General features: G+C 33.2%; 3 protein-coding genes and 1 long non-coding RNA gene across 8 annotated transcripts in view; 2 read left to right on the top strand and 2 right to left on the bottom strand.

The window, feature by feature from the left end:
* The window catches only part of LOC124428743, a 29038-nt gene extending 3176 nt beyond the window's left edge, over positions 1–25862 (bottom strand). The window contains exons 1-4 of one of the 2 annotated variants that reach the window (XR_006943274.1): positions 25521–25862; positions 23055–23268; positions 22048–22214; positions 6870–7747 (exon numbers count right to left, since the gene is read on the bottom strand). This is a non-coding gene — a long non-coding RNA (uncharacterized LOC124428743). Of the gene's footprint in view, positions 1–6869; positions 7748–22047; positions 22215–23054; positions 23269–25520 lie in introns of those variants that run through there. The other variant, XR_006943273.1, reaches the window with a different exon arrangement.
* On the top strand, positions 60–8440 carry LOC124428740 (hairy/enhancer-of-split related with YRPW motif protein-like). Its single transcript, XM_046973169.1, has 3 exons — positions 60–2889; positions 3180–3394; positions 5927–8440. The coding sequence occupies exons 1-3, from the start codon at positions 2258–2260 to the stop codon at positions 6343–6345; spliced, it is 1266 nt and encodes a 421-aa protein (XP_046829125.1). The 5' UTR covers positions 60–2257; the 3' UTR covers positions 6346–8440.
* Positions 8933–11416, bottom strand: LOC124428742. Its single transcript, XM_046973174.1, has 2 exons — positions 10993–11416; positions 8933–10296 (listed from the first exon to the last, which is right to left on the bottom strand). The coding sequence occupies exons 1-2, from the start codon at positions 11035–11037 to the stop codon at positions 10027–10029; spliced, it is 315 nt and encodes a 104-aa protein (XP_046829130.1). The 5' UTR covers positions 11038–11416; the 3' UTR covers positions 8933–10026.
* On the top strand, positions 16229–18579 carry LOC124428741 (p53 and DNA damage-regulated protein 1). 4 transcript variants are annotated; one of them, XM_046973172.1, is made up of 3 exons: positions 16229–16393; positions 18032–18275; positions 18351–18579. In XM_046973172.1, exons 2-3 carry the CDS (start codon positions 18050–18052, stop codon positions 18518–18520), a joined length of 396 nt encoding a protein of 131 aa, XP_046829128.1. In that variant the 5' UTR covers positions 16229–16393; positions 18032–18049; the 3' UTR covers positions 18521–18579. The 4 variants fall into 4 exon arrangements, with proteins under 4 accessions (XP_046829128.1, XP_046829129.1, XP_046829127.1 ...); XM_046973173.1 differs by lacking the exon at positions 16229–16393 and adding an exon at positions 17383–17494; XM_046973171.1 differs by lacking the exon at positions 16229–16393 and adding an exon at positions 17560–17714.
* Positions 25863–27964: the final 2102 nt, after the last annotated feature.

The following is a 27964-nucleotide window of genomic DNA, read 5'->3' as shown; positions in this document are numbered from 1 at the left end:
GGTCACTTCGATCGTTATTGAAAAGTTAACAATACGATTAGTCAGCTTGGTTCCCAGTCACACGGTAGTAGCAATAATCGTGCGAGCGCGTGCTGCCTACGATTCCTGTGTGAACTTTTATCGTGATCGCACCCTCCCCTCGTCATCCACGATCACCTCTATGTTCTAAATCCCTCCCCTTTACCCCCTCGTCATACTGAACGCGTTACGATGTCCAGTAGTTTGCGATAGATCGTGTATCTGTCTGTGTCTATCTGTGTCCGTGTACACGTCAACCAAAGACCCCAAACGGGATCTAGCTTTCGACGCGTGTATGCACGCGTATAACTTGAAAAATAGAAGAAGGGTGGAGAAAGATTCGGTGGGGTGAAGGGTGGCAGGATAAGAGGGGTAGGAGTGAAGAGATTGCGAGAGTATGGGGTGTGGGAGAGAGTGATCGAGGGTGGCCGATCCAAGTGATTTCATGGTGGCGCACGTATCAATTTGAGGGATCGACGAGGGATAAACGATGGCGATTCTCGACTTATCTCGCTATCGATATTTCCATGTTACTTCGATTAACTAATTCCATTTTATTTCTTTATCGTCTATTTGAATACGCACAATTTATATAAATAATTTAAAATACAATGATATTAAGAAAAAACGATATTATCATGATGATAATTGTTAACCAAAAGAAAATTAATTATCAATCAAAGATCTCGATGATAGATTTTCAATCAAGAATTTTTATGGGATAAAAGATATAGATCTCGATTTGCATATTAGAACAAATAACATGGACGATCAATTTAATCCGATGAAAGAATATAAAGATAAGAGATAGATACGAAAAGATGTTTCCTGAATGAGGAAAGAAAAGAGGTTGATGAGGAAGGGGAGGAGTGGGAGGGGAAGAAAACTAGGGACACCGCGAGTAGAGGAAGCGCCACAGGCGTTCCCACGAAAATCGCCCCTCTTGATCTCTTAGCTCGTTCCCCTCATGTTCGTGTAAAAGTCCCTCCCTCCCTCTCTCTCTCTCTCTCTCTCTCTTTCCTTTTTTCTCCCTTCTTCTCTCTCTCTCTCTCTCTCTTTTTTCTTCCCTCCTAACTCTCGCCTTTGATCCATAGGGTTCCAGCATAGCTTTCACCTTTGAGAATCGTACAGGAGAAAAAGAGAAGAACCCATAGCCCCCTCCCCACTCCAAAAATATACGAGAATACTCCCCACCACTGGGTCTGAAACAGGGCACGCGGCTCGTGTGCCGTCCCTGGGTCCTCCCGCACACGACATACGTCCGCCGCCACGCGACCGATGCACACGCGTGCGGGAGCTAGCAGCAGCAGCAGCAGCAGCAGCAGCAGCAGCAGCAGCAACAGCAGCAACAGCAGTAACAGCACTAACAACGACACTAACTACAGCAGTAACCAGGAATTGCAGCAACGCCAGCAGGATCAGCTATCGCGGCAATAGTGTGTGTTCACCCACCTTCTATATTCTACGTGGCGACGGGGATAAGTGCATCCGCGAAGAAGTCCTCGCGATAGCAAATTCAACATATCCAAATCCTGACACGCGACCTCAGGAAGCTGTGCCACGTGTGAACCCGATCGACAAGTGCAATCCAAAGTTGTTGTTATATATATATTTTTTTTTATTTATTTATTTTTTTTTTCTTTTTTCTTTTTTTTTTTTGTATCATTATTCGGCTTCACGAGTTTCTTTCTTTTTTTTCTTTTTCTTCTTTTTTTGATTTCTTTCAATTTTGCCAAAAAAAAAAAAGGAAGAGAAAACAAAAGGAAAAGTGACATCAACAATATTAATCCTCGAATATGTCGATCAATGTGAATCAAGGTAAAGTGTTCTACGAAGGAGAACTATCGAAGAACTAAATCGTTTTAATGTCTACGTTTGATTCATTGGACCAACGATTATTATTCAAGATTATTTAACGAGCATACTCGCTCGCTTGATACCGCAATGCGACTCATATGACACTTCGTCCATCTAACAAAAGCATCGTTATGGGATCTATATTATACATGAGATAACATCTACCTAATTTCGAAAGTAAATCGTTCGATCATCCTGGATCACAGAGACTTCGTCGTAATATTAAAAAATCGACATTACGATTTTACGAGCACTGCCGATATCTTTGAAACTTCCAATAACGATTACTTTCTTCTTCTTCTTCCTTCCTTCCTTTCTCTCTTTCGTAAATAACTTAAAAGGTTAATAAAAAAAAAAAAAAAGAAAAAACTCTCGTGAGAAAATGTGGCGAGTAGTAGTAGCACGTTCGGACGAGAACAGTACTTTGTTGTCCTCGGACATTACTTCTGGTGCCGTAGCACCAACGCATTTACCATCCGGTCATCATTGGGGTTATCCACCTCCGCCGCATCATCCTCCTTATCAACCGCAACATCCTGACATGCGTCATCATCATGATATGCGTCCACCACCACCTGACCTTCGTCATCCTCCGCCATCCAATATAAATGATATCAGAACTCACGAAATGCAAAGACCTGACCTTAGGCATCAAGAGATGCAAAGACATCAAGATGCACAAAGACATCAAGATATGCATAGATCAGATATAGTTAGGCATCAAGAAATAAGACATCCCGATGTTAGGCATCAGGATATGTCCGGGATGAGATCAGATATGACCGAGATCAGAACCAATCACGAATATTCTGATCTTAAAATTGACGAGATGAGATCTCAAGATGCTAATCAACAGCAACAACAGCAACAACAGCAACAACAACAACAACAACAACAGCAACAGCAACAACAACAACAACAGAATCAAGCTCATCATCATTCGAGGAATCTCAAAAGAGCTATGAGCGACTCTGATTGCGATGACGTCTTTTCCGAAGAAAGCGGCAAGGAACCGTAAGTACATAAATAATATTCTAATACCTATTTCATCCAATAGTATGTAATAGGATTATCCTTGACATGAGAAAATTAATGTTCGATCGATATATGCTATAAAGAGAATAAACGAGCGCATATTCGATCGTTATTTTCCATGCATATATATAACATAGAAATAAATAATACAATTTATGAGCAAGTTGGATTGATAAATCGATGAACTATAAATTTGTATTTCATTCTGAGCCAGACATCAAAAGATTCAACCAGAGTCTACATTTTTCTTTTTGCCTTTCTTGTTACAGATGCAATTCACCCGGAGGTGATTCTTGTCAGCACGCATCGCGTAAACGTAGAAGGGGGATGATCGAAAAGAAACGCCGTGACAGAATAAACGCATCCCTCGGAGAACTGAGAAGATTGGTGCCTGCAGCGGCTAGAGACCCTCATAGTGCAAAATTGGAGAAGGCTGAAATACTTCAGCTCACGGTCGAACATTTACGTACTCTTAGAAATAAAGGTAAGTTTATATATGTATAATATACGTGTGCATCCATTTAGCATGGAAGAAATATTACTTTTAAAAAATCATCTTTCTTAACTGATTCTAATAAATATAATTAACTAATACGATTACGAAAATATTTGACGTTAATCACGTTTAATCATCTACATAGGTAAATATATCTAATATAAACGGTAATTCTAACGGTAAATCTAAGCCTAAGAAAATGCGTTCAAAATCGTAAATAATATATCTAACCGTTATTTCAAATAACGGAACATTATTTGAGGTAAAGCAAGTTCTCTTCCTCTCTTTCCTCTCTCGTTTCCTACTCACATCCCTTTGATATATCTCAACCCTTCGAGATTGCACCCATATCCTTTGCCGGTATTACCTATACGAGAAGGAAAAAAGAGAGAGAGAGAGAGAAAGAGAGTAAAGGAAAAAAAAAGAAAAAGAAGAAAATAAAGGTTGCAACGAACAAAGATGCAACATGATCACGTTAGATGATATCGTAGACGTAAAAATAATCTATATAGTTCGAAAGATAAATCGATAATTTCCATCGATTAATTTAATTTCGATCTAGATTCTTATTTCCCTGCTTATCTAATAGCTAACCAAGCGCATCCTTTCGCGTATACGCGGTTGATTGGACACCATCGATCAGAAACAATTTAAAGCTACTTCCCAAGTCAAGGCCGATGCAGTTCCAACCTGCACCGAAGTAAATCGTATTTTCTCCCGTATCCAATCACTTCCTTCTGTGTATTTGTCTTTCTCTTTCTTTCTCTTTTCTCTCTCTTTCTCTCTCTCTCTCTCTCTCTCTCTCTCTCTCTCTCTCTCTCTCTCTCTTACTTTTTACAGCCGTCATTTGCCGATTCTTTTTAGACCGGAAGACACCTGTTGACCGTGCTCCAAGAACGGTAACTCCATAACCGAATCGCCATCTGTCGTTCCTATAGATTTTCCTCGTTAAAATGCATTCAATAAAAATAAAGGGTATCGTATCACGACTCCGTGTGTGTTACTATTAATTAACTGTTTGTTGTGATACGCCTGCAGAATAATTTGTTACGCGCAACAGGGAACAATATATATAAAAGTGTTTCTATGAAAAGTGCAATTCAATAAAGAAAGGTATAGAGAAGAGGGGCTGTAACACATCCTGCGGATTCAACGAGGAATATATTTATAGTAACGTCGATAAAATGACGACGTGAAAAAAATTTCGCGAAGGAATCGTTCGGCCGTGAAATACGGCTATTTTAAAGTAAAAATAACAAAGAAAAAAAAAAGCAAGAAGGAGAAATAGATAAAAGATAAAATAAAGAAGGAACGTGAAAAAGAAAGAAAAAAGAAAAAGAAAAAAAAAGAAGACTCTCGTTATGGCAAAATTTATTGAAGAGATCTTGTCGTTGAAGAAAGAAAGAAAAAAAAAATAGAAACAAGAGCATTTATGAGCATTTTCTTTACGATGTTTTATTACATTCTTACACCTATATATATATATATATATATATATATATATATATATATATATATATATATATATTCGATTTATCGAACGATTAGAAGAATACTTGAAGCTAGAGCACGTTTTGCGATTTTGCTAACCGATATATTAATCCTAAATCCTCCTGTGAATCCCTAAAAGCAGCAGGTGCTGGATCTAACTCGAAGATCCTGTGGGAAGCACAGGAAGTCAACGACTCTTCCTCGATGGCGTTCCCACGATTGGTGGCGGTACGAGAGAAAGAGAGAGAAAGAGCAAGAGAAGGAGAATGTGTTCGTGTATGTGTGTAGGGTGGCCTCGCACTAGCACCCCTCATGAAGAAGGCGCTGAGTTGCCAGCGACCGGGGCAGATGTCGAACTCTGTGGGAAACCAACTACCTAGTAGTATACTAACTCACACAATCGTAAATCTTTCTCTCTCTCTCTTTTTCTCTCTTCCTCTATGTATTTCTCTACAATATTGAAAATATCAACGACAAGGAACAAGTGATCCATAAAAAAAGAAAAAAAAAGTGACCATTAGAAATGACTTAGATAATAATGTTTTTCAATCATATATTAAAAAATGGTTAATTATAAAATATAATAACGAAAAAATATATGAACATATACGAAAGAAATACATAAAGCATAGATTCCTTTAATAATAAAAATTGTCTAATTTTTAATAGACATAGGATTTATAATGTCGTGGGACAGGGAATTTCCAATTGGTGTGCAAGCTTTGCATGTGGCTCCGGTCTATGGGGGTCTAAACGATTCCCACGCTACCTGTCCCATTGCCCCCTACCTCAACGATACAATACCTCTCCGGTTGGCAAAGCCAAGGCTTTTAGTCCATTTCAACTTTCTCTTTCTCTCTTTCTCTCTGAATATATACTCTTCAGCAAGAAAGCATTGTGATGTCGTGACACAAAAACGTTTACTCTTCTTAGAATATGATAATAATAAAAATCTTTGCGAATAATTTTCCTTTCCATTTTTATAATATATTATAAATCTTTGATTATCTTCATTTTTATTTTTTTTAGGGCCCGATGGTTACGACAGTACTAAATTAGCTATGGATTATCATGCAGTTGGTTGGGGTGAATGTGCCGCCGAAGTTGGTCGTTACTTAATCACTATGGAAGGTTTGGATGAGAGAGATCCATTAAGGTTACGTCTTCTCTCTCATTTACAAAGTTTCCATAGGGAACATACAACAGGACCACCACCTTCAACCGGTGTCCCTGGGCCAGGTGTACCTTCAGCAACAACACTTACATCTACCTCAACAGTCAGCAGTTATGAATCTCCTAGCACGGTATCTACTGGTATGCCACCAGGACCTGGTACTATGCCACCACTACTTGGTGGTGGTGCTTTAGGTTGGAGCCAATATCCAACACAATATGCACAACAACAAGGCAAACCTTACAGACCTTGGGGAGCAGAACTTGCTTATTGAGGATACGATTATTTAGGAGAAAGTATATAAATAGTTCGATATTAATTTATGAAATTTTCTTTTTTGTTTCTTCCTATTTTTTTTTCTCTTCTCTCCTTTTTCTTTTTTTCTTTTCTTTTTTTTTTCATCTTCGAATAAATCATTCTCTTTTTTCTTATATATTTCGATCGATTACTAATCCAATCGATTGTAATAGAAAAAAAATTTTGTCGATCTTGACAATTTACAAAAGAGTCAACGAGATAATAATATCTTGTTTTTTTTAGATTATTGTACATAAGTCATAGATGTGGTATATTTTGTATAAAACGATCTCTCGAAACGTATCTCAGGAATTTGATATGACCAAAAAAACTATTAGGATTAGATACGTCCGATAAGTGATACGATGATAGTCATATATATATATATATAGTATATTATATAGTATATATAGTATATATATATAATATATATATATATAGTATATTATATTATATAAAAGTACCTAAAAGTTAAAAAAAAAATAATAATAATGATAATAATAACAACAATAATAATATTTATTTGACAGAATTAAAATCTTGTATAGTGTACATAGTTTTATTAATAGAGTTTTCTTTTCACATTTGCAATTAATGGATGTTATTAAGCCTAATTATTGATATATATCATTATTGAGATATATATATATATTTCTACAAAGTGTGGGTTTTCTTTTTATCTTTTGAAGATTATATTCCAAAGAAACTTATATTGAAACATTTACTAACTACGTGCCATTGTACACCTTGCAGATATTTGTATACATGCTAAAGACAATGATATTTTTGCAATAAGAATTTTTAATAAAGAAAACGCAAAAGAAAAAGGTCCAAAGAGAAAAGGATTCAACTCTTCTTTCTACCCTTTTTCTACGTCATATTTAACATTAACTTAACTTAGCACTAATTAAATGTAAATTTATTTGTTTGTAACTGACGTTTACAGACTCTTATAATCTCTTTTCTTATGCAAACATTCCTATTTGCAGCTTGCCAACCAACCAACCAAAAAAAAAAAGAAAAAGCAAAAAGAAAAAGAAAAATAAAAAATAAAAGAAATCCATACAGTACGTACACACACCTACTATTTATGTATGAGCCGAATAACAGAAGAACTCTTGACACCCTCCCTTAGGCATTATGCCTGAACCAGTTTTGCGTCTCGTTAGTTTCACCTTCGCACGCTAAAGATTGTGAGATTCGCAAAATGGAAAATATAATTGCTACCACCGATTGCACCCCTGGTGATTCTTCTCCCGTGAAAGCAATTTTCGAGAATCAGGAATAATATCGGACATGGACACGTGCCTATTGTTCCTGTTAAGCTTTTTCTCTTTCTTACTTTCTCTCTCTCTCTCTCTCTTTCTCTTTCTCTTTTCCTGCAAATTTAAGAAGGCTCGTTACCCTCCCACAGATTTCTATCCTCAAAGGATTGCATGCAACCACTAAGAGTAATTGCTAAAGTGTGCACGTGTTGAACCCATTGCCAGGATTTCTCTCTCTCTCTCATTTTGTAAAACGTCGTCGAAAAAGATCTCTTAGAAATAGTTTGAATAATGCATGAGAAATGAGGAATAAAAAAGAGAAGTACACCCATGATAAACAACATTTCCAACAAATTTTCTCTTGGATCGATGTTTTATGATTCCGTATAAAAGTGGTAAAATTCGAAGAAAGAAATAATTTAAAACGCTGACTCGTGTAAAAGGAAAAAAGAAAAGAGGTCACGATAAAAGACTCAGTTAAAAAAAAAAAAAAAAGAAAACAAAAGAAAACAAGAAAAAAGGTATTCTGTCCCGGATCGATGTGTAATAATTCTAAAAAAAGAAAAAAAGAAATCAATCTTGAGAAAGAAATAATTTGACACGCTGACTCGTCGTGTAATGTGATTTCACGATAAAAACAAAAAAAAGAAAATAAAAAAATAAATTTCTAACAAATTTTATCCCAAACGGATCGTCGTGTATAAACGATTTTAAAGAAATTAAAATTGACAAGATAGAAATTTTGCTAATGGCAAAAAAAAAATGAGAGAAAGATAAAGGAAAAGAAATATTGAAAAGAAAAAAGAATATCCACATATTCCCAAGTTATACGAACGAAAAAAAAGTTGTTTAGTCACTGGTAGTATAACTAACCTAAGAGACTATGAAACTTCATAAATATTGCAAGATCCAAAGAATAGAGGGGGAATACATAATATAGCTAGGAGTAAGGTATACGATTTACAACTATGCAAAATTCTGTCTCCAATGCGACCATTTTATTGATGACGTTCATATCTTTTACAATGTCACAGCCTTATCGACGTCTATATATTTGTATCATTCATACACTCAAAATATATACACACATTCCAAACGCATACACATATATGTATATAATATGTGTGTGTGTGTGTGTGTTATATTCTTTAATAATTTTATACTCGACATAGAAATTTTTTTTATCTAAGAGACATTTTTATAATCGTTCTTTTTTTTTATCTTTTTTTTTTCTTTTTTTCTTTCCTTCTTTCTTTCTTTCTTTCTTTATTTATTTATTTATTTATTTACAATAATGTAATTGTAGGAAGAATATATATATATATATATATATATATTCTTTTCTTGTGAATTTTGGATGGACAACAAGAGACACGTTTCTTAAGTTTTAGAGAAACCTTTTTAACACAAATTTTATAATATCTTCTCTTTTTTTTTCTCTTTTTTTTTCTTAAATTACAATCAACTCGTCCTAATCCATCGATCGTATCAATATTTATCGACGAACATATTTATCGCAATAAGAAATTCTATGTGAAATTACCTTGGATGTGAATCGAATCGGCCAACTTATAAACTACATTACTACATTACTATTCTATTCTATTCCATTCTATTCTAGTTTCTTGCACATAGGCATATCCGATATGCGTTTGTACTATATTAGGTATTGCTGCACGATATGAATACCTTTAAATAATAGCAACGCGATAGAAATCGTCTTTCTTTCGTTGCGAGGAAAAAAAAAAAAAGAAAAAAAACGGATGAAACGAAATAAAACGAAAAAAGGAGCGTGATAGGGGGAAGGGGAGGAGCGGAGGCGGTGAAAAGAAAAAAACAAAAATTGATACAAAGCTATTCTAACAGTTCGTGCTAGGAATTGCATACGTACGTATATACATACACATATATATATATATATATATATATACACACTATTTAAAGAAATTTCAATGAATATACATATACATACGAGATATGGAATTAGGCTAAACGAGATCAAAATAATAAATCCGATGAATTTACTGAGATTTCTTTCATAAATATTCTTTCGGAAGACCGAGCAGTAATCCTCGATTATAAATAAAATCTATTTCTTTGGTCTTTCATTCATTATTTATCTTTTAAACTTTCTTCTCTTTTTCTTCCTATTTCTGTCTCTCTCTTTCTCTCTATCTCCCTCCCCCCCCCTCTCTCTCTCTCTCTCTGTCCCTCTCTAATCCCGATAATCTCTTTATTGCTAGTTTATTAGGAACGTGGAATAAATAATAAATATAAGAGATAGAGATTGTGATAGAGAAAGAGAGACAAAAAGAGAGAAAGAGTGAGAGAGAAAGAGAGAGAGAGAGAGAGAGAAATAAATATTACAAAAAAATGATCTATCGAAGTAAACGTTAGATCGTCATTTCATTTTCAATGTTCTCATTCCTTTGATTCTCTTCGTATTCGTCACAACAGTGACAACATCTAGAATCACAATCATCGATGTTCTCAATGACGTAGGTCATGTAGGTGTCGATACTTTTCGCGTCCAGGGACGGTAGGGACAACGAAAGGGACACGGCATCTAGATCCGGTCCGAGGGTCGTTTGCCAACCACCATCACAATTGGACTGCTGCGACCTTTTCAACTTCCGACTCCTCGTTGACAGCTTCTTGATCGCCTACGATGAAAAGCAACGATGTGTTTTTCTTTCTTGAAAATGTCAAGCAACTCCTTCTCCTCCTTCCCACACTCTCATTCCCCCCACCCCTCCACCCACCCTTTTTACTCCTTCTTTCTCCTTCTCTCTCTCTCTCTCTCTCTCTCACTCTGTCTCTTTCTCTCTCATGCACGAGCACACACGCAACTCTGACGTAAAACGCGCAAGCTAATAGATTAAGTTACACGATAGTATTCTTATCTTTTGATGTATAACGTTACAACAACACGTTTCGAATCTTCATTATGGACAAATAATCAAGTTTCTTTCTTTCTATATTTTTCTCATTTTTGCGCGCGCGCGCGCGAGACCGCCTACACGTTTACTTTTTCTCTAATGGAATTGTTATTAAAATTATTAAACGGATGGAAAAAAATAGAGCACGAAACGGAATCGAACGGTCAAAAACTAGGAGCAAGCCAATGCCCGGGTCACTCGACGATGTCACGCTGGAAAATTAGGTCGTCGAGCACCGAACTCAACATATACATACATACATACATACATACATACATACATACGCACATACACATAGATATAGCAAAACGTCCCATCTACCATTTTTTCTTTTTTTCTTTTCTGACTTATTTCACGTAGTTAAAGTTAACATTTTTCTTTTTTCCCTTTTATAAAAATAATTTAATATATATTTCTTACCCGTAAAATCCTACGTCCGGATTTGCTCAATAATTTCTTCAACATGATCACTAATATTTTCCTTTCTTCTTCTCCTTCTAACCCTTTTTCTCTTTCTTCTTTTATTTATTCTTCTATTATAGGATATTTCTTTATCTGAATGATGTCTTTTTAATGAGAATATTCTTTGACGTCACCAAAATAGTATTAGTCAATTATCGAATATTATGATCTTTTTTCATCCACTTTTTCTTCTTGGTTTTCTTCTTCTTCTTCTTCTTCTTCTTTAACTTCTTCTTATTCTTCTTTTATATCCTGTTCTCTTAAGAGACAAGATAGAATGAGAATGCGCAATTCGAATCTGTCACGAATCTCTGATATTCTCAACGAAAGCTACGATCGATGCGAACTGTACGCCGTCGCGAGACGAAATGCCGCTCCTACGTACTACCCTCTCCTATTTATTACCTCGGTCGGCCCCGACCTTATCACACGTTATGAGCTCCCTCTCTCTTTCTCTCTCTCTCTCTCTCTCTCTCTGTCATTTTCTCTCTCTCTCTCTCTCTCTCTCTCTCTCCTGTTTACCCTCACCCTTTGTCACTTTTACGAGAGAAATTTTACGAGGCATCAAACGTTATACTGACACGCACACGACCAATCATCTTGGATATCTTCTCGTTCACATCCACTGATTTTGACTGGATCTTCTCGTGACAAGACATCTTTTTTTTTTCTTTTCTTCTTTTCCATCTTCTTTTAATCAACGACAAATTATCTTCTATATATATATATATATGTATGTCTGTTCATATTCATTTATATATTATAACTTGATTGTTGGAATACATTCATTGATAAAAGGATGAAAAAATAATGCAACGATCGATCCAATAATATTTGGTCCATTGGGTATGAAAAAGACTAGAGAGAAGAAAAAGACTAGAGAGAGAGAGAAAGAGAGAGAGAGAGAGAGAGAGAGAGAGAGAGAGAGAAGAAAATCGAATTGGATTAATGGCTCGATGATTGATGACGAATTGTCAATAGAGTATACCTACTACGTATCTAAATCAGGGACATACGACAAGTTAATTGATCGTAGATTCCACTCGATTGATTTCTCGTCCTTGTGCATATGATATTTGTATTTTCGATCCTATCGATTAGACAGTATGCTTCTTTATGTTTTTATTTTTTTACTTTTTTTCTTTTTCTGTTTTTTTTTTTTTCTTATTTTTTTTTTTTTTTTTTTTTTACGGTTCAATGGATGATGATCGATCTCTTTTTCTTCCGTAAAAAAACATCGAAATATTCTCAAAATATGTTATTTTGTTATCTCGAAATATGTTATCGTGGTGTCTCTCGTTATTCGTAAATCATCGGAGAGAAAGAATAAGAAAATGTACAATGTCAATAAAATATCTTCGTAACACTTTAACGTAATTAAATGATCGATCCTTAGATCGAGAATAGACTCTCTCTCCTAGTTCTCTCGTGCACGTGCATCACGTACGTAGACACGCGTCGATCTTACGTCTCTGCGGTCAGTTATGATCACAAATCCTCTATAATATTTCTAGAGAGAGAGAGATAGAGAGAGAGAGAGAGAGAGAGAGAGAGAAATCTTTGGCTTTACATTTCTGAGAGTACCATTTCGATGCCCTTTTTTCTTTATACGATACGAGAACATTAACACGTGTATCTTCTCTCGATATAATAATCGTTAAAGACGAGAAATTTACATTATTATTATTATTATTATATGATCCGATAGTTGCAGAATATCATTATGTATCTTTCATGTTTTAAATCTGGTCTCAAATTAATTAAATATATAATTATCATATCATTATCATAAATTTAAGTTATATAAGTATATATTTAAAGTATGTTTTCGATCAATATAACAAATAAAAAATTGCGCATTAAACAAAATGAATATATTCAAGGATGTATAAATTATTATTATTATTATTATTATTATTATTATTATATATATATATATATATATACGCATTCAAGCATTCATGAATTTTATTTAAAATAATGAAACGAGAAGAACGAATGGATGAAAATAATAATAATAATAATAATAATAATAATAATAATAATAATAATAATAATAATAATAATAATAATAATAATAATAATCGTACATTTTTTCTTTTCCCCTTTCTGCCCCCCTTCCTTCCTTTCTTTCTTTCTTTTTTAATTTTTTTCTTTTTTTATTTCTTGTTTCCTTTGTTTTCTTTTTTTCTTTTTTTTTTTTTTTTTTTCTTTTCACCAAGTTAATTACAAATGCAAGAAAGATGAAAGGACGATAATGTTCAGCGTTCCCGTTCGCCAATAGTACTTTCAACAATACATGTGCGGCGTGTATATACGTGTGACGCGTGTGAGCGAGATTGTTCTCACGCGAGGGCACGCGCCATTCGTGCCCCTCGACGTACGACGTTGAGCTACTCGGCCACGTGCCGGCTCGATGCGTTCACGGAAAAACTCATAATTGTCATAACATTCGAGCATGGACGAGAGAAAGACTAGGGAAAAGAAAAAAAAAAAAAGAAAGAAAAAAAATTATAAAAAAAAAAAGAAAGAAAGAAAGAAAGAAAGGAAGGAAGGAAGGAAGGAAGGAAGGAAGGAAGAAAAAAATTAGAGGGAGATAGAGTTAGAGAGAAAGATAGATAAATAGAGAGAGAGAGAGAGAGAGAGAGAGAGAGATAAAGATAGAGAGATAAAAGATCCTTCTATGAAATTGAAATCACAAGTGCCCTATTTTGTTCATTGCTAAAGCCTCTTTTTTTTTGTGTTTGCAATCTCTCTTCTCTTTTCTCTCTGCACTTCTCGACGTTTTCTCTTTTGTTTGTTTTTACTTTATTTTTTTTTTGTTTTTTCTTTTGCTCTTTTTTTTGCTCCTTCTGTTTATGTTCTCTCTCTCTCTCTCTCTCTCTCTCTCTCTCTCTCTCTCTCTCTTTCTTTTAATCATTTTTTTCGATGTTTATCTCTTCGGGTTTTTTTTCCTTTCCTCCCCTCCCTCTCGCTTACGTCAGTCAAACTCGTCGTTCGAGGAGTTTATTCGTAATATTGGCCAATAATGTCGTCAGAAATTTTTTGATAATTTACATGTATCAACTAATTATAATCAACGATATAATGCGTTTTTTGAAATAAATACGACGTTCGTTTTATTTTAAGTCTCCTTCGAGACTTTTATACGAGCTACCATTTTTTCTTTTTTTCGTTTTAGTCTTGTTAAATCGATTGAAAAATGAAGAAAAGAAAAAAGAAAAAGAAAGAAGAAAAAGAAACAAAGAAAAAAGTTAGAAAGTAAGGAAGAAAGAGAAAAAGGAAACATTTTAAATCGTTGAAGGATATTCGATCGATTTAATAAAAGAAAAAAAAAAAAGAAGAAGAAAAAAGGAATATATATATATATATATATATATATATATATATATATGTACATATATATTTAGATTATCGAAACAAATCGTATATACGTGTAAAAAAAAAAATTAATTTCACATTAAACGATCTAAACGCGAATTATTTTCATATTCTTCTGAGGAAAATGATATCAATATAAAAACATTAATATCATTATATTAAATATTTATCATTAGAATAATATTTCGAGGAAAATGATATTAATGTAAATATCGAGTATTTTTTTGTTGTTTTTCTTTTTTTTTTTTTTTTCCAAAGAAACGAATGAAACTTTGTATTCGATATTTTTCATTCGAGCGATCGATAAAACGTCTTTTGTGTTTCTTGCAATCTCTTCTTTTTCTTTTTTTCCTTTTATCCCATACATTACTTTAAAACACGTGCCAGCTTTCCTCAATTACGATTATATTCCGAAAATAAATAATACTTATACGAAAAATCATGTTGTTATGTTAAAATAATAAAGAAAAAAAAAAAGAAAAAGAAAAAGAAAAAAGAAATCTTGAGTTATTTCGTAGAAAATGATTAATAAATAAATTTAATCCGATTTCCGAGGAAAAAGAAAAGAAAAGAAAAAAAAAAAAGAAATAACAAAAAAAAAAAAATAAAGAAAATGAAATATCATTCTATTCGATAGTTTTTATGTTAACGAACGTCATTTCATGATTTACCCGGAATAACAGATAAAACTATAGACAATGATAACATTGTCGAATTTGATGATACCAAATGACCAGTTATTTGTCTCGCCAATGAACCTAACAAGTTTATGTTGAGATATCTCGACGTATTATAATTTTACTGACGTCAATTCTCTCTTTCGATCTTTGTTATTCTTTTTTTTTTTTTTTCTTATTTTTTCTTTCCTTATATTTCTCTTTTCTCTCTCTCTCTCTCTCTCTCTCTCTCTCTCTCTCTTTCTTCCTCCTTCTCGAATTAACGCGTAAGTTCATTGCTCCGAAGACGAAGAAACGTAGCATTTGTAAAAGCAACTTATCGCTGATCTATACGAAAATTCATATAATCGTTCTGATTGATTGATCGATCGAATCGATGACGTCACATTTATAAAGAAAACCATTCAAATCCTTTACTCTCTTTCCTGTTTCTCTCTCTCTCTCTCTCTCTCTCTCTCTCTCTCTCTCTCTCTCTCTCTCTTTCACTTTAATTTCGATCTTAAAACGGATTTAACTTAAATCCCAATGAGCTTCGCGCACGTGCCCAAATGTTAAACAGAAGGATCGTCAGAAAGCGTGCAATGAAGTTCCTAAAAATGATTTAATAAATCCATTCGTGAATAATGTTAATCTCCGATTAGATATTTATTTTTAGATATTATTGACGTACTCGTTATGTTCTTTTTTTTTTTTCTTTTTTATCATTTTCTCTTTTTTTCTTTTTTTTTACAAAGATCAAGCGAACGAACACACAATCGAACGTAAATAAAACGAACTAATAACAAAGATCGCGAATTTATTACGGTGGAAATTCCGCGTAACAATGAATGAAAATAAATAGATCGGACGAATAAAAAAAAAAATGAAAGGGGCAAGGGGGAGGGAGTAAAAAAAATTCGAAATAACGAGGTAAAGAAAAAAAAGGAAAAAAGAAAAAAAAAATAAAGAAAAAAGAAAACAATGATAGACGTATGTATGTATGTATGTATGCGTGTATGCATGCATTTATATATGTACGTAAGAACGTTCGCGGCTTGCCCGGTGCTGGCCAATAAGTTTTAGGGGAAACAATTGCCATTGGCGATAGTATAACGACCGACGCGTGCCGTGTCACGTGGCTAAGAATGCACGTTCAAACATTGCATACGAGTGTTCACGTTAGAGGATAAAGAGAGTACGATAGAAAAATATAAGTCCGGTCTAATTGCGACGGCCGTTCCATTAGAGATTAAACTTCAAACGGTTACCGAATGTGTTCCAATGATGTGTTTCTCTCGGATTAATTAATAATATCTTCTAACGTAAGGAAAAAGCAGAAAAAAAAAAAAGAAAAAAAAAAGAAAACGGAAAACAAAAGGAAAGAAAATTCAACGAATCGTCTTCAATCGACAAATTCACTTTTCTTTCTATTTTTTCTTTCTTTCTTTTTTTCTTTTTTTTTTTTTTTTTAATTTGTATCTTTCATTTTTTCTTTTCGAAATAAAAAGTTCTTCTAATAAATTCTAAAGATAAAACCGGAATGAAAGAGAATATATATAAGTTGAATCGAAGAAATTATAATCTCTCTGATGTTAGACTTTGAAAAGAGGTCAAAAGTTAATGGGACGTAAACGTTAATTATTCGATGACGTATTAAGCCAAGAATTTCATAAGAGTAAACGTCCTCGGAAACGTCACGAATTGCGTGACTACGTTTACGTTGATTTATCTCCAGCTGCAACTCGTAAATATTTGTAAAACTACGGTTACGACGGTACAGTCACGTAGCCAGGAAGATCATTAATTTCGATATTCATTGTCTATTTGAATTAATATTATCAATTATAAAAGATAAAGTTAATTTATATTTAATATAATAAATCGACGAGTTCGTGGAATATATCTTCGAGAAAAATAATATTAAGTATTTTTAAATTTAAATATAAATATAGTTAAATTATATATATATATATGAAATATAAATCTTTTATGATTATATTAATATCATAAACGAATTGCAGTTATCAAATGCACTCATTGTCAAATACGTGGGAAGAACATCGGTCGATGCCTCTCACACGTTTGTTATACGATTAAATATGATCCAGTAGTAGGTCTCTGTTGCAACGAGATGCACTTATTCGTCCAAAGTGCATCATCTTTGTGTCAAATCATCGGTCGGCAAAACAGTGCGAAAAAAATAGATCACATACCGACAGATAATATTGCATACGGGTTGTTTTTAATGTCCACCAAGTGGCGCATCAATCGCACCATAAAAAACAAACGATATCGTACACACTCTTTCTTTCTCTCTCTCTCTCTCTCTCTCTTATAAAAAACTTTTTGGTTATACGCATGCGTGAAAATTTTATAAAATAAAAACAAATATGCTATATAATTAGCTGGCTAAAATCATACATGTAATTACATATATAGTTAAAACATTATTTGTCTGTATGTGTGTGTATATATATACATGTTCTATCTCCACTCTTATGTATATTTATTACATAATTAAAGTCTCATATTTAATCGTACTGCGCACAATATCTTGTGTACCACATTCATAATAACTTTCCTTTTCTCATTTCATCGATGATCCTACCTTACATCTAGCTAGTGTGCATGGGAAATATAACAGTTAGGTTCGCTTTCTCTTATTAAACTTTCTCATATTTTAGAAATAAATATATCGTTGATAATTAATTATAGTTATGAAATAATTTTATTCTTGCTAGTTTGAACACATGAATTTCTCATAATAGAATTATACTGTTTCCATAAATACCTCTACACAAATTCACGAACAAATAAATATTTTCTATCGAATTTTAACCTAACAAAAATTTTATAACCTATAAAAAGAGGAATCTTTTTGAATGATTTTTTATTACTAAGTTTATTATTGACAAAAGTGTTACGAACAAATCAAAAAATAATTTATTATTTGTAATCAGTGAATACAATTGTGAAACATGAAGGAACAACAAGAATTATTACAACATTTGGAACAAGTCGAAGCAAAAGCTGGTGAAATTCTAACTGACAGACAAGAAATAATTGCACTTGATAAAAGAAGAAACGACGACAGGGTTGGCATGAGAGCATTGCAAAAGGCAAACTGCGAAAAAACTTGGATGACTATAGGTCCTATGTTATTAAAAATGTCAAGTAAAACTGCAGAAGAATTGCTTTTGAAGGGTACGCGCATTTTGTTTTCAATATTGTCGTTCGATTGAACAAATTATAATTTTAGTTTTAATTTTATTATTACAGATCAAAAACAATGCGACATAGAAGTGAATAAATTGAGAAGCGACTTAAAGATCAAAGTAAACGAGCTGAGAGATTTGGAATTGAATCCACCTGTACCTGGATTAATGTTAAAACCTATGGCCTATAAAGAGATGTCTGCCATCAACCAAGTTCTAGGAAGAAATTCTTAATTACTGTTAATATTAATTAAAACTATAACTTTTAATTTAACAATAAATTGTCTTTTAAATGCTGTGTTATTAAGTACACCTTTTTTACCGACACGAATGAACTCTAGATCGGTGATAAACAGCTAACGCCATCTACACCTAAACGTCGTAAACTAATCGATAATTAACAGAAACAGTAGGTAATTCAGAGGTACAGTCGATAATTGATACAACAGTCGATAATTGATAAAAAAGTCGATAATTAAAAAGAAATCGATCGATAAGTATTTCTGATTCAAACAACTAAGATTAAATATAAATTATTTTATCGAAATATAAAAAAAAAAAAATAGTTTTTGAAAAAGTGATTACGGAAAGTATCGACAAAATCCGCAATTATTTAGTTTCCACCTGAATATCCCGTTGGCAACTAAGTCGTTGCGGTGACCGAATCCGCAATCACTTAGTTGCCAGCGCCATATTGGTTTGGCAACTAAGTCGTTGCGGTGTCCGAATCCGCAATGACTTAGTTGCCAGCGCCATATTGGTTTGGCAACTAAGTCGTTGCGGTGTCCGAATCCGCAATGACTTAGTTGCCAGCGCCATATTGGTTTGGCAACTAAGTCGTTGCGGTGTCCGAATCCGCAATGACTTAGTTGCCAGCGCCATATTGGTTTGGCAACTAAGTCGTTGCGGTGTCCGAATCCGCAATGACTTAGTTGCCAGCGCCATATTGGTTTGGCAACTAAGTCGTTGCGGTGTCCGAATCCGCAATGACTTAGTTGCCAGCGCCATATTGGTTTGGCAACTAAGTCGTTGCGGTGTCCAAATCCGCAATGACTTAGTTGCCAGCGCCATATTGGTTTGGCAACTAAGTCGTTGCGGTGTCCGAATCCGCAATGACTTAGTTGCCAGCGCCATATTGGTTTGGCAACTAAGTCGTTGCGGTGTCCAAATCCGCAATGACTTAGTTGCCAGCGCCATATTGGTTTGGCAACTAAGTCGTTGCGGTGACCGAATCCGCAATGACTTAGTTGCCAGCGCCATATTGGTTTGGCAACTAAGTCGTTGCGGTGACCGAATCCGCAATTACTTAGTTGCCAGCGCCATATTGGTTTGGCAACTAAGTCGTTGCGGTGTCCAAATCCGCAATGACTTAGTTGCCAGCGCCATATTGGTTTGGCAACTAAGTCATTGCGGTGACCAAATCCGCAATCATTTATTTGCCAACCCAATATATATAATTAATATATATTTAATAATAATAATAAATTAATAATAATAATATATATATATATATATATATCGTACGTATTGAATAACTTTATTAAATAAATAATTATTATTAATATATTTCGAATATATCAAAAAATAGAATTAATTTAACAAATCGGTCGCATCTAACACGAATTTCAGTTCCATTTTATTCTACGATTAATCTTGGCCTGTGCAAAGAGATAACGATAGGAAGTCAAACTTAGAAAGAAAGAAAGAAAAAAAAAAGGAAAAGAAAGAGGAAAAAGGAAAAAAGCAAAGAAAGATATACATATTTATATTACTCGTCCGATCGTGCCTTATCTCACGCGGTTTATATTTTGATATTCCTCTTCACGCCATAGTGCAATCCGCGTTCAGTGAAATACTTTTCCTGCACTCATTAAAAATCTTACTCATCTTCCGATAACGTAATGAGTAATTAGTGACACTCTAGACGACTGAGATTTTTTCTTTTTTGTATAACTCTCTCTCTCTCCCTCTTACACACATATACACGTACTCATTCAACAATAAGAGCTAGGATAGAAGAAAATTTAAAAAAAAAAAAAAAAAAAAATATACGAGAAATATATTTCTTCGTTAAACGAGAAATCACATTATAACGTGCCTTAGACCATTTATCTTCGTTTGAAACGTGTTTAGGGTAGTTAGAACGAAAAAGTAGAAGAAGGGTTGAGAGGGAGGGAGGCAGGGAGGGAAGAAGGGATGACGAGAGTAAAGAAAAGAAAAGGAAAAGAGTGCTAGAATTCTCTTTGTCGTTAAATGTATTAAATTATTGCCGGAAAGCTCTTTGCATACAATGGGCTTCGGTTGGTCTAAACGAATATACGTATATGAGAGGAAGAGAAAATATAAGAGAAAAAAAAAAATAAATAAAAAGAAAGAGAGAGATACACAAAGGGACGGCTCTGGCTACCTACCAAGCTTATTCCCTTATCTTCGCTTCTTTACCTGCGACGACGGGTCAAAATAACAGAACTAAGCGACGCGACAGCTAAAATTTATAATTCCATGCAGGCGCCTCTTGTCTACGCCCACTACGTACGAAGATCTTGTTTTGGTTGGCACGCGTATCGTCAGGATAACATTTATTTGCCTTGGTATATATGTGTTTATATGTATATATATATATGTGTGTGTGTGTGTGTGTATATATATATATATATGTACATTGAAAAACAATGGTGTTAAATTGTACAAGAAATTTGTGACAATATTTTAAAACGATACATTAGAATCAATATAAATCAATTTCTACTTAAATATATCGTAGCTTTATGTAAAAACAAATCAATCGAATGTGAATCAACAATTTGATAAAGATCTATCATAATAATCGTGCATTCATCCACGCATGCATATGTATATGCATATATGTAGATATAGAGATAAAATCATGTAGAAATTGTTACTTTTGTAAATAAGTAATGAAAGAAATTTCACAATAATAAGAATTTTAATGAGTTAAGGTCTCTAGTGTGCATTCTTAAAGAAAATCTTTTTCTAAAGAATCATACACTCTCAGACTTCTAATCCGAGAATGTCTTTGTTTGTCCTTAACTTTTCCTTGTTTAAAATTAGATTTACTTGTAGATATATATCTAAACATTTTATAAAGTTATTTTATCTAAGAGAAGAAAAAAAAAATAGAAAAAAAAAAGAAAAGTTATGATCTATTTCACCCATAGAAAATATATATATATACATACATGTGTGTGTGTGTGTGTGTGTGTGTGGCATTGTGAAAAACAAAGGACGCATGCGCACGTGCTCATGTACACAGAGACGCGATTAAAAAGAGAAAAAAGTCATTTTCTTAATCCTACTTTTTCTTTTTTCTATTTACTAATGGTAATAGAAACAAAACATTACGATAATCATACTTTCCATTTGATTTGATTTCGATAAGATCAATAATAATCGGACAAAGATAAAAGTTAATTCTATTTTTTCTCTTCTTCTTCTTTCTTCCTTTTCTTTTCTTTTTTATTTTTTCTTTTTTTTTCATTTCTTTTTTTCCCCTCAATCATAAACACGATAATTCTTATATATATATACACATATAATACCATCGTTATTATCTATTCAAATTGTTAATAAGCCTTGAGAAAAAAAAACAGAAAACAAAACAAAAAAAAAAGAAGAGGAAGAAGAAGAAGAAGGGAAAAAAAAAGTATACCAATAGTTTTCCTCATATTTAAATACTTCCACTTATCAGAATGTTTCTAAATTATCCTATCGAAATGTATGTAAATAAGTTATTTACTTACTACGAGTAGTCTTTGTAATCGGTATAGTCTTCGTCGTTAGATTTTATCATCGTGAAAGAAACATCGGACGAAGATAGAAATAAAGAGTAATAGATTGATTTAATAGACGATCCGATCCGATCCGATGATCTATCTATTCCATGTACCTATTTACTTACATGCTGTATCTGAAATATATATAAGTAAAATATTAAATTGTTACCATACGATAAGGATCTATTTTATAATATATATATATATATATATATATATATATATGTGTGTATATTATTACAAAAAAAAAAGAAAAAAAAAATCTAACGTTCTCTCATGCGTACAAAATAAAAATCTAACGTAACGATATAAAATAAATTATTAGAAGGAAAGAACATGAAGAGTAGATGAAAAAGAAATTAAGAAAAAAAAAAAAAAAAAAAAAAAGAAAAGAAAAAAAAAGGAAGAAAAAGGAACATAACGATTTCATTTAATTTCATCTCTCTCTCGTTGCATTTATACACGTGTACACGTGTACATATTACACACGTACGTACATGCATACATATATAGATACATGGAACTGACCAATAAGAATCGTGTGCATTAATAAAGAAATCGCACGCACATGATATCAACAACGGCTCCGCGTATTGTCTATCCATCGTTTTAACGAGCCGCAGCGAGCAGCGAGCTGTAACGCACGTGCTGTTTTCGCGCCATGAAAAAGAGAGAGAGAGAGAGGAAAAAAAAGGAGAGAAAAAAAAAAAGAAAAAAAAAAAGAAAAAAAAAGGAACAAGAAATAAAGAGAGAGAGAGAGAGAAGAGGGAGGAAGCGTTGACTCATTTCGTGCAACTTCCATGAGCGCTCTCTTGTCTCGCAGCTGCGAGAGAGAGCAGAGTCCAGACGCTTAACTAAGTACGTTTGTTCATATATTCTCATTCGATTTCGTTCTTTCCATTTATTCGCGAATCCTATCTTATATTATTCAATTCTGCTGCGCAGGTTTATATATATTACGTTTCATATTTTACCGGCAATACACACAGGATCCCATTTATCTTTCTCCTTTGTCTCTCTTATCTCAGGGAAATGCCCCTTCTTCGTTACAGTGGAACACGTTACACATATATTCGACTATCGTGTTTCTTTCACGTTCACGTTTACGTTTGGAAAAGATTAGCTTTTTTTCTGCTGCTTCTTCTTCTTTTTCTTCTGCTTTTCTTATCGAACTCATCGATCATTCCACTAAAAAGAAAAAACGATCTAATTAAAAATTGCGTTGATTGTAATCCCTTCTTTTCTTTCTTTCTTTCTTACTAAAATCCTACGCTCTAATTCCATTAAAAAAAAAAAAAAAAAAAGAAAAAAAAGAAAAAAGCCAGTCAGAAATAATGTTAATTATAATGTTCTTTTTTTTTTTCTTTTTTTTTTTTTTGCTCTTTTTGTTTTGTTTTGTTTTGTTTGTTTGTTCGATGGTTTTTTTTCTCTTTTTTCACATTAAAATTCTGCGAATTCTTTTACTAATTCATCCAATCAGTTTTAAATTATGAAAAGTATAGAAAGATTGATAGATGCTTGTTTATTTTTTTTTATATATATATATATATATATATATATATATATATATATATATATATATATATATATATATGAAGTCTCGTGAGTAATTCTTAATAGTAGTGTAATATGTCGATGCATAGAAATGACGACAAATCGCAATTATTTAACGTTTGATATTTATAGTTTATAAATTTATAGAAAAAAAATAAAAGAAAAATTCAATAAAACATTGTTTTACCAATGCATATCGTATAATATTAAATACACAGGTAAAATTACTTGAACAGATGTTAAATAGAAACAATCTATGAAAGTTTGATTAATTAAAATAACACGAAGAAATATTCGTAACAGTTTCAAATTGCTTAGTTGGCGAATGTGAAATTTGAGAGAAAGAGAAAGAGAGACAGAGAGAGAGAGAGAGAGAGAGAGAGAGAGAGAGAGAGAGAGAGAGAGAGAGAGAGAGAGAAAGAGAGATTATTACTATTATTATTATAATTATAATTATACTATAATTATAACTACATTTATAATTATAATTAATAACTATAATAATAATAATAAGAACAATAATAATATAATAATTATTGTAATACATGGTAATGTAGCAGAGAGGTCAGTTTTATCTTTATGAAACGTCACTGATAAGATACGACGGGAATATAATTATGTTGAGGTATTCAATACAATTGTCGTCTCTTAAGAATGTGTTTTATAAACGATCGAAAAATAAACAAATGATTTTATCGTTGACTAATCAACTATGGTGTTATAGACATCTATTCTTGTCTAACAGATAAATGAGAAAATTATATTATCGTCCGATAAAACAAAATTATTGATTCTCATTTCTAAATAGATCTATCAAAAAAAAAAAAAATAAATAAATAAAAAAAAAATAAACAAACAAAATAAAATAATAATAATAATAATAATAATAATAAAAATTTCTAATATTTTCAAGACGATAGATACACATACGTATAATAATTTTTAATAAAAATAGATAAATAGGATAGATTTTACGATCACTATTATCTTGTAAATATATCTAGTAAGCAATTAACATGTATTATAACATTGATAAGTTAAGTATTTTGTCTATGGTGTTTTTATGAGTATTATAATGAAACTAGATAAGAAAGAGTATCGTTAAATATTTTCTTTCGACTAAACTCAAAAGCTTAAAAGTATAACACAAATGTTAATCGCTTTAAATTGAGTTAAAGTAAAGAAACAATACTATTTCTATCAACGAACGATCTCTCTCTCTCTCACTCTCTCTCTCTCTCTCTCTCTCTCCCTCTCTAAAAGCACACTTATTTGTCCTAATCTCGAGACCTTCGACTTCGTTCGACAAGGTCCGTGTTAGTTTGCCAAAGAGAAAAGTGTGTCAATGAGAAGGGAAGCACTTTTTCCAATTAGATATAACAATTCGTACAAATTCTATCGTTAAAAAGAAATGATCTTTTTTTTCTTTTTCTTTTTTTCTTATTAGATGTTTCTTCGATCGAACCAACTTGTTTATATGATTTTTAATAAAAGAAAAAAAGAGGGGAAGGGAAAAAAGTGAGAGAGAGAGAGAGAGAGAGAGAAAAAGAAAGATGAATTTAGATAAATAGATAGATAAATAGAGAAAGATGTATATATATATATATATATATATATATCGAAAGAAAGAGATCGTATTACGTAGAAATAGCGATTAGATTCCATCGATTTTTTTATTTCTTCTCTTTTTATCCATTTATCGATCTACGTTCCAGCACGCTCGTAAAGCACATTCGTAGATCAGAATCTCTTTGATGAAATAAGAGGAATAAGAAGAAGAATAAGAAGAATAAGAATAAGAATAAGAATAAGAAAAATAAGAAGAAGAAGAAGAAGAAGAAGAAGGAGGGTAAGTGCTATGTAATTCTCGCTGAGATGAAACGCACCGCGCGATTCAATTCGCGATTCGAACGGCAATGACATTCCGCAACGTCGTAATTTTTCTAATCGTTAAGCACATTCAAATATGGCGATCAAGTTGGGTCCTTGGCTATATAGGCAGAAGTTGGCTCAAGGACGGCTGCCACTCGTCGGTCTATTCGAATTTCATCATGGATGCGAAGCTGGTAAACGGGTGAATGTCAGCTCTTTGCGCTTCGTTCGTCTATGTATATATATATACGTATGTATGTATGTAACTAGAGAAAGGGAGAGATAAAGATAGAGATAGAAAAAAGAGAGAGTTTCCATTCCTCCCCTCTCTCTCTCTCTCTCTCTCTCTCTCTCTCTCTCTCTCTCTCTCTCCTTTGCTGAAAAAGAAAAAATATTATTTATAGAACAAATATTATTTATTTTTAATCGTCGAAGGAAACAAAAATAGAAAGAGAAAAAAAAAAGAAAAACAAAAAAATTTGCGATATCTTGAAAGATATATATATATATATATATATATCTTTATGTATAAGTATTTCTTCTTTTTTTATCTCTTTTTTTTTATCTTTTTATCAGTAAAAAAAACAAAAAAAAAAAAAGAATCTACCGAAGTGTAGCGCTGAGCACTCTCGAGCAAAGGGATATGTCGGGCACTCGGCTACAGGTGCCACCTGCGAGTTCCGTAAGCATGAAAGAGTAAGAAACAGAATGAGGGAAGGAAGAAAAGAGAAGAGAAGAAATGAGAGAGTGAGAGAGTGAGAGAAGAAGAAGAGAGAGAAGAGAAGAGAACAGAGAGAAAGAGAGTGAGAGAGAAAGAGAAGATATAAGGGAGGTGAAGAGAAAAGGGAAAGCTTGAGGAACGTCGTCGTCTAGTCGTAGCCGGTGGCGGCAGGTTAAGGCGCGAATATCCAACATATCAGATCGGTGAGTCACGTCGGCTCTTGTTCGATGCGTTCCGGCTACCCCATTCGCCGCCCACGCGACAGCCCAAGCTCTGACTCATCAACGTTTCTTGGAAACGGTGCGCGTGTCTCATTTGAAATTTTCGGCTTGCGAGGAAACCAACAATGATGATTTCTTTTAACTACTTACTTATCTATTAACATACTGACATCGTTCATTTCTCGTTACTCGTTAATAATATTATTACTATTACTTCCTATTAATGTTGTTGAATTGTTCTTTCTATTAGAGATATTATTCTTATCATTATTTGTTGCTACTGCTACTACTGTTGCTGCTAATTACTTCTGTTATTGCTATTGTTGTTATATTGCCTTGATATTGCTTTAGGTATTATTGTTCCTTCTTCTTCTTGTTTAATTCTTCTATATCATTACTATGGGATAAAAAGAGAAAAAGAGAGAGAGAGAGAGAGAAAAAAAAAAGATAAATTAAATTTTTTGATTGACTTTTTTAGTTACAACAGACATTTATACTTCCCTCCGAGATCGATAACATTACACTGTGTCGTTGATTTCGTGCAATTTCCCTTTGCTCCCCTCTTATCCACCCTCTTTTTCTTGAGGAAAAAGGGGTCGGTCGGTCCCGACATAGCGGTCACGGTCCGATGCATTCTCAACCCCTCTTATGCACCCTTATTCCTTACCACTTTACTTTCTTACGCGATTAAAACAACATCCTATTGTAATAAGTGAGAAGGTACTGGTGCGTAAAAAAAAAAAAAAAAAAATGAAAAAAGAAAAAAAGAAAGAAAGCAAGAGGAAGAAAAGTAACATGTATATTATAGGTTATTATAACGCGCACTTCGTCGAATAGGTCGATGCTTCGGTCTTACCAACGTCGTTGTTATTTCAATCAAAATCATTTATTCGCAATCCAAATTTCGAGATACGTTCGTATTTCTAAATATAACCAACGAAATTCTAACCTTAACATCGATTACGTACGTAACGTTCGTACGAAATGATATTTGGTTACGTAGCCGTTGGGATTTTTCGAACCCACGACCGTGTCCTACTTTCGTACGTTAAAAAAAAAAAAAAAGAAAAAAAAATAAGGAAAGAAACGTTCCTCGTTGAAATTTTGTCACGCTTCCGACGAGGAAGAAGATATCATCCAATCACGATCGTTCGCACTAAATGTTCTCACTCAGGTAACCACGAATCATCGAGAACCCTTTCCCTTTGACGCATCTACATGATTTTTTACGCCCGATAAGTGTTTTCAATTAAAAAAAAAAAAAAAACAAAAGAAAAAAAAAGAAAAAAAAGAAGATCCTTCGCAAGAAGAACAAGACGATAAAAACACCGATGAACATGATCGAGTTCAAGTAAAGAGAAAGGAAAGGGGAAAAAAAAAAAGAAAATGAAGAGGCGAAAGAAAAAGTGAAAACGAACGTAATAAGTGCTCGAGCGTGTTGTGTTTAAGTGGAATGAGAAAATCAAAAAAAAAAAGAAAAAATATCCCAGTTCGTTTTTTCTCGTAATCGTAAATA

The sequence above is a fragment of the Vespa crabro genome, chromosome 13, assembly GCF_910589235.1.
Source record: "Vespa crabro chromosome 13, iyVesCrab1.2, whole genome shotgun sequence".
In the NCBI taxonomy this organism is placed as follows: Eukaryota; Metazoa; Arthropoda; class Insecta; order Hymenoptera; family Vespidae; genus Vespa; species Vespa crabro.
Note: the sequence above shows the minus strand (reverse complement) of the source record. Positions and strands in the feature narration are given on the sequence as shown.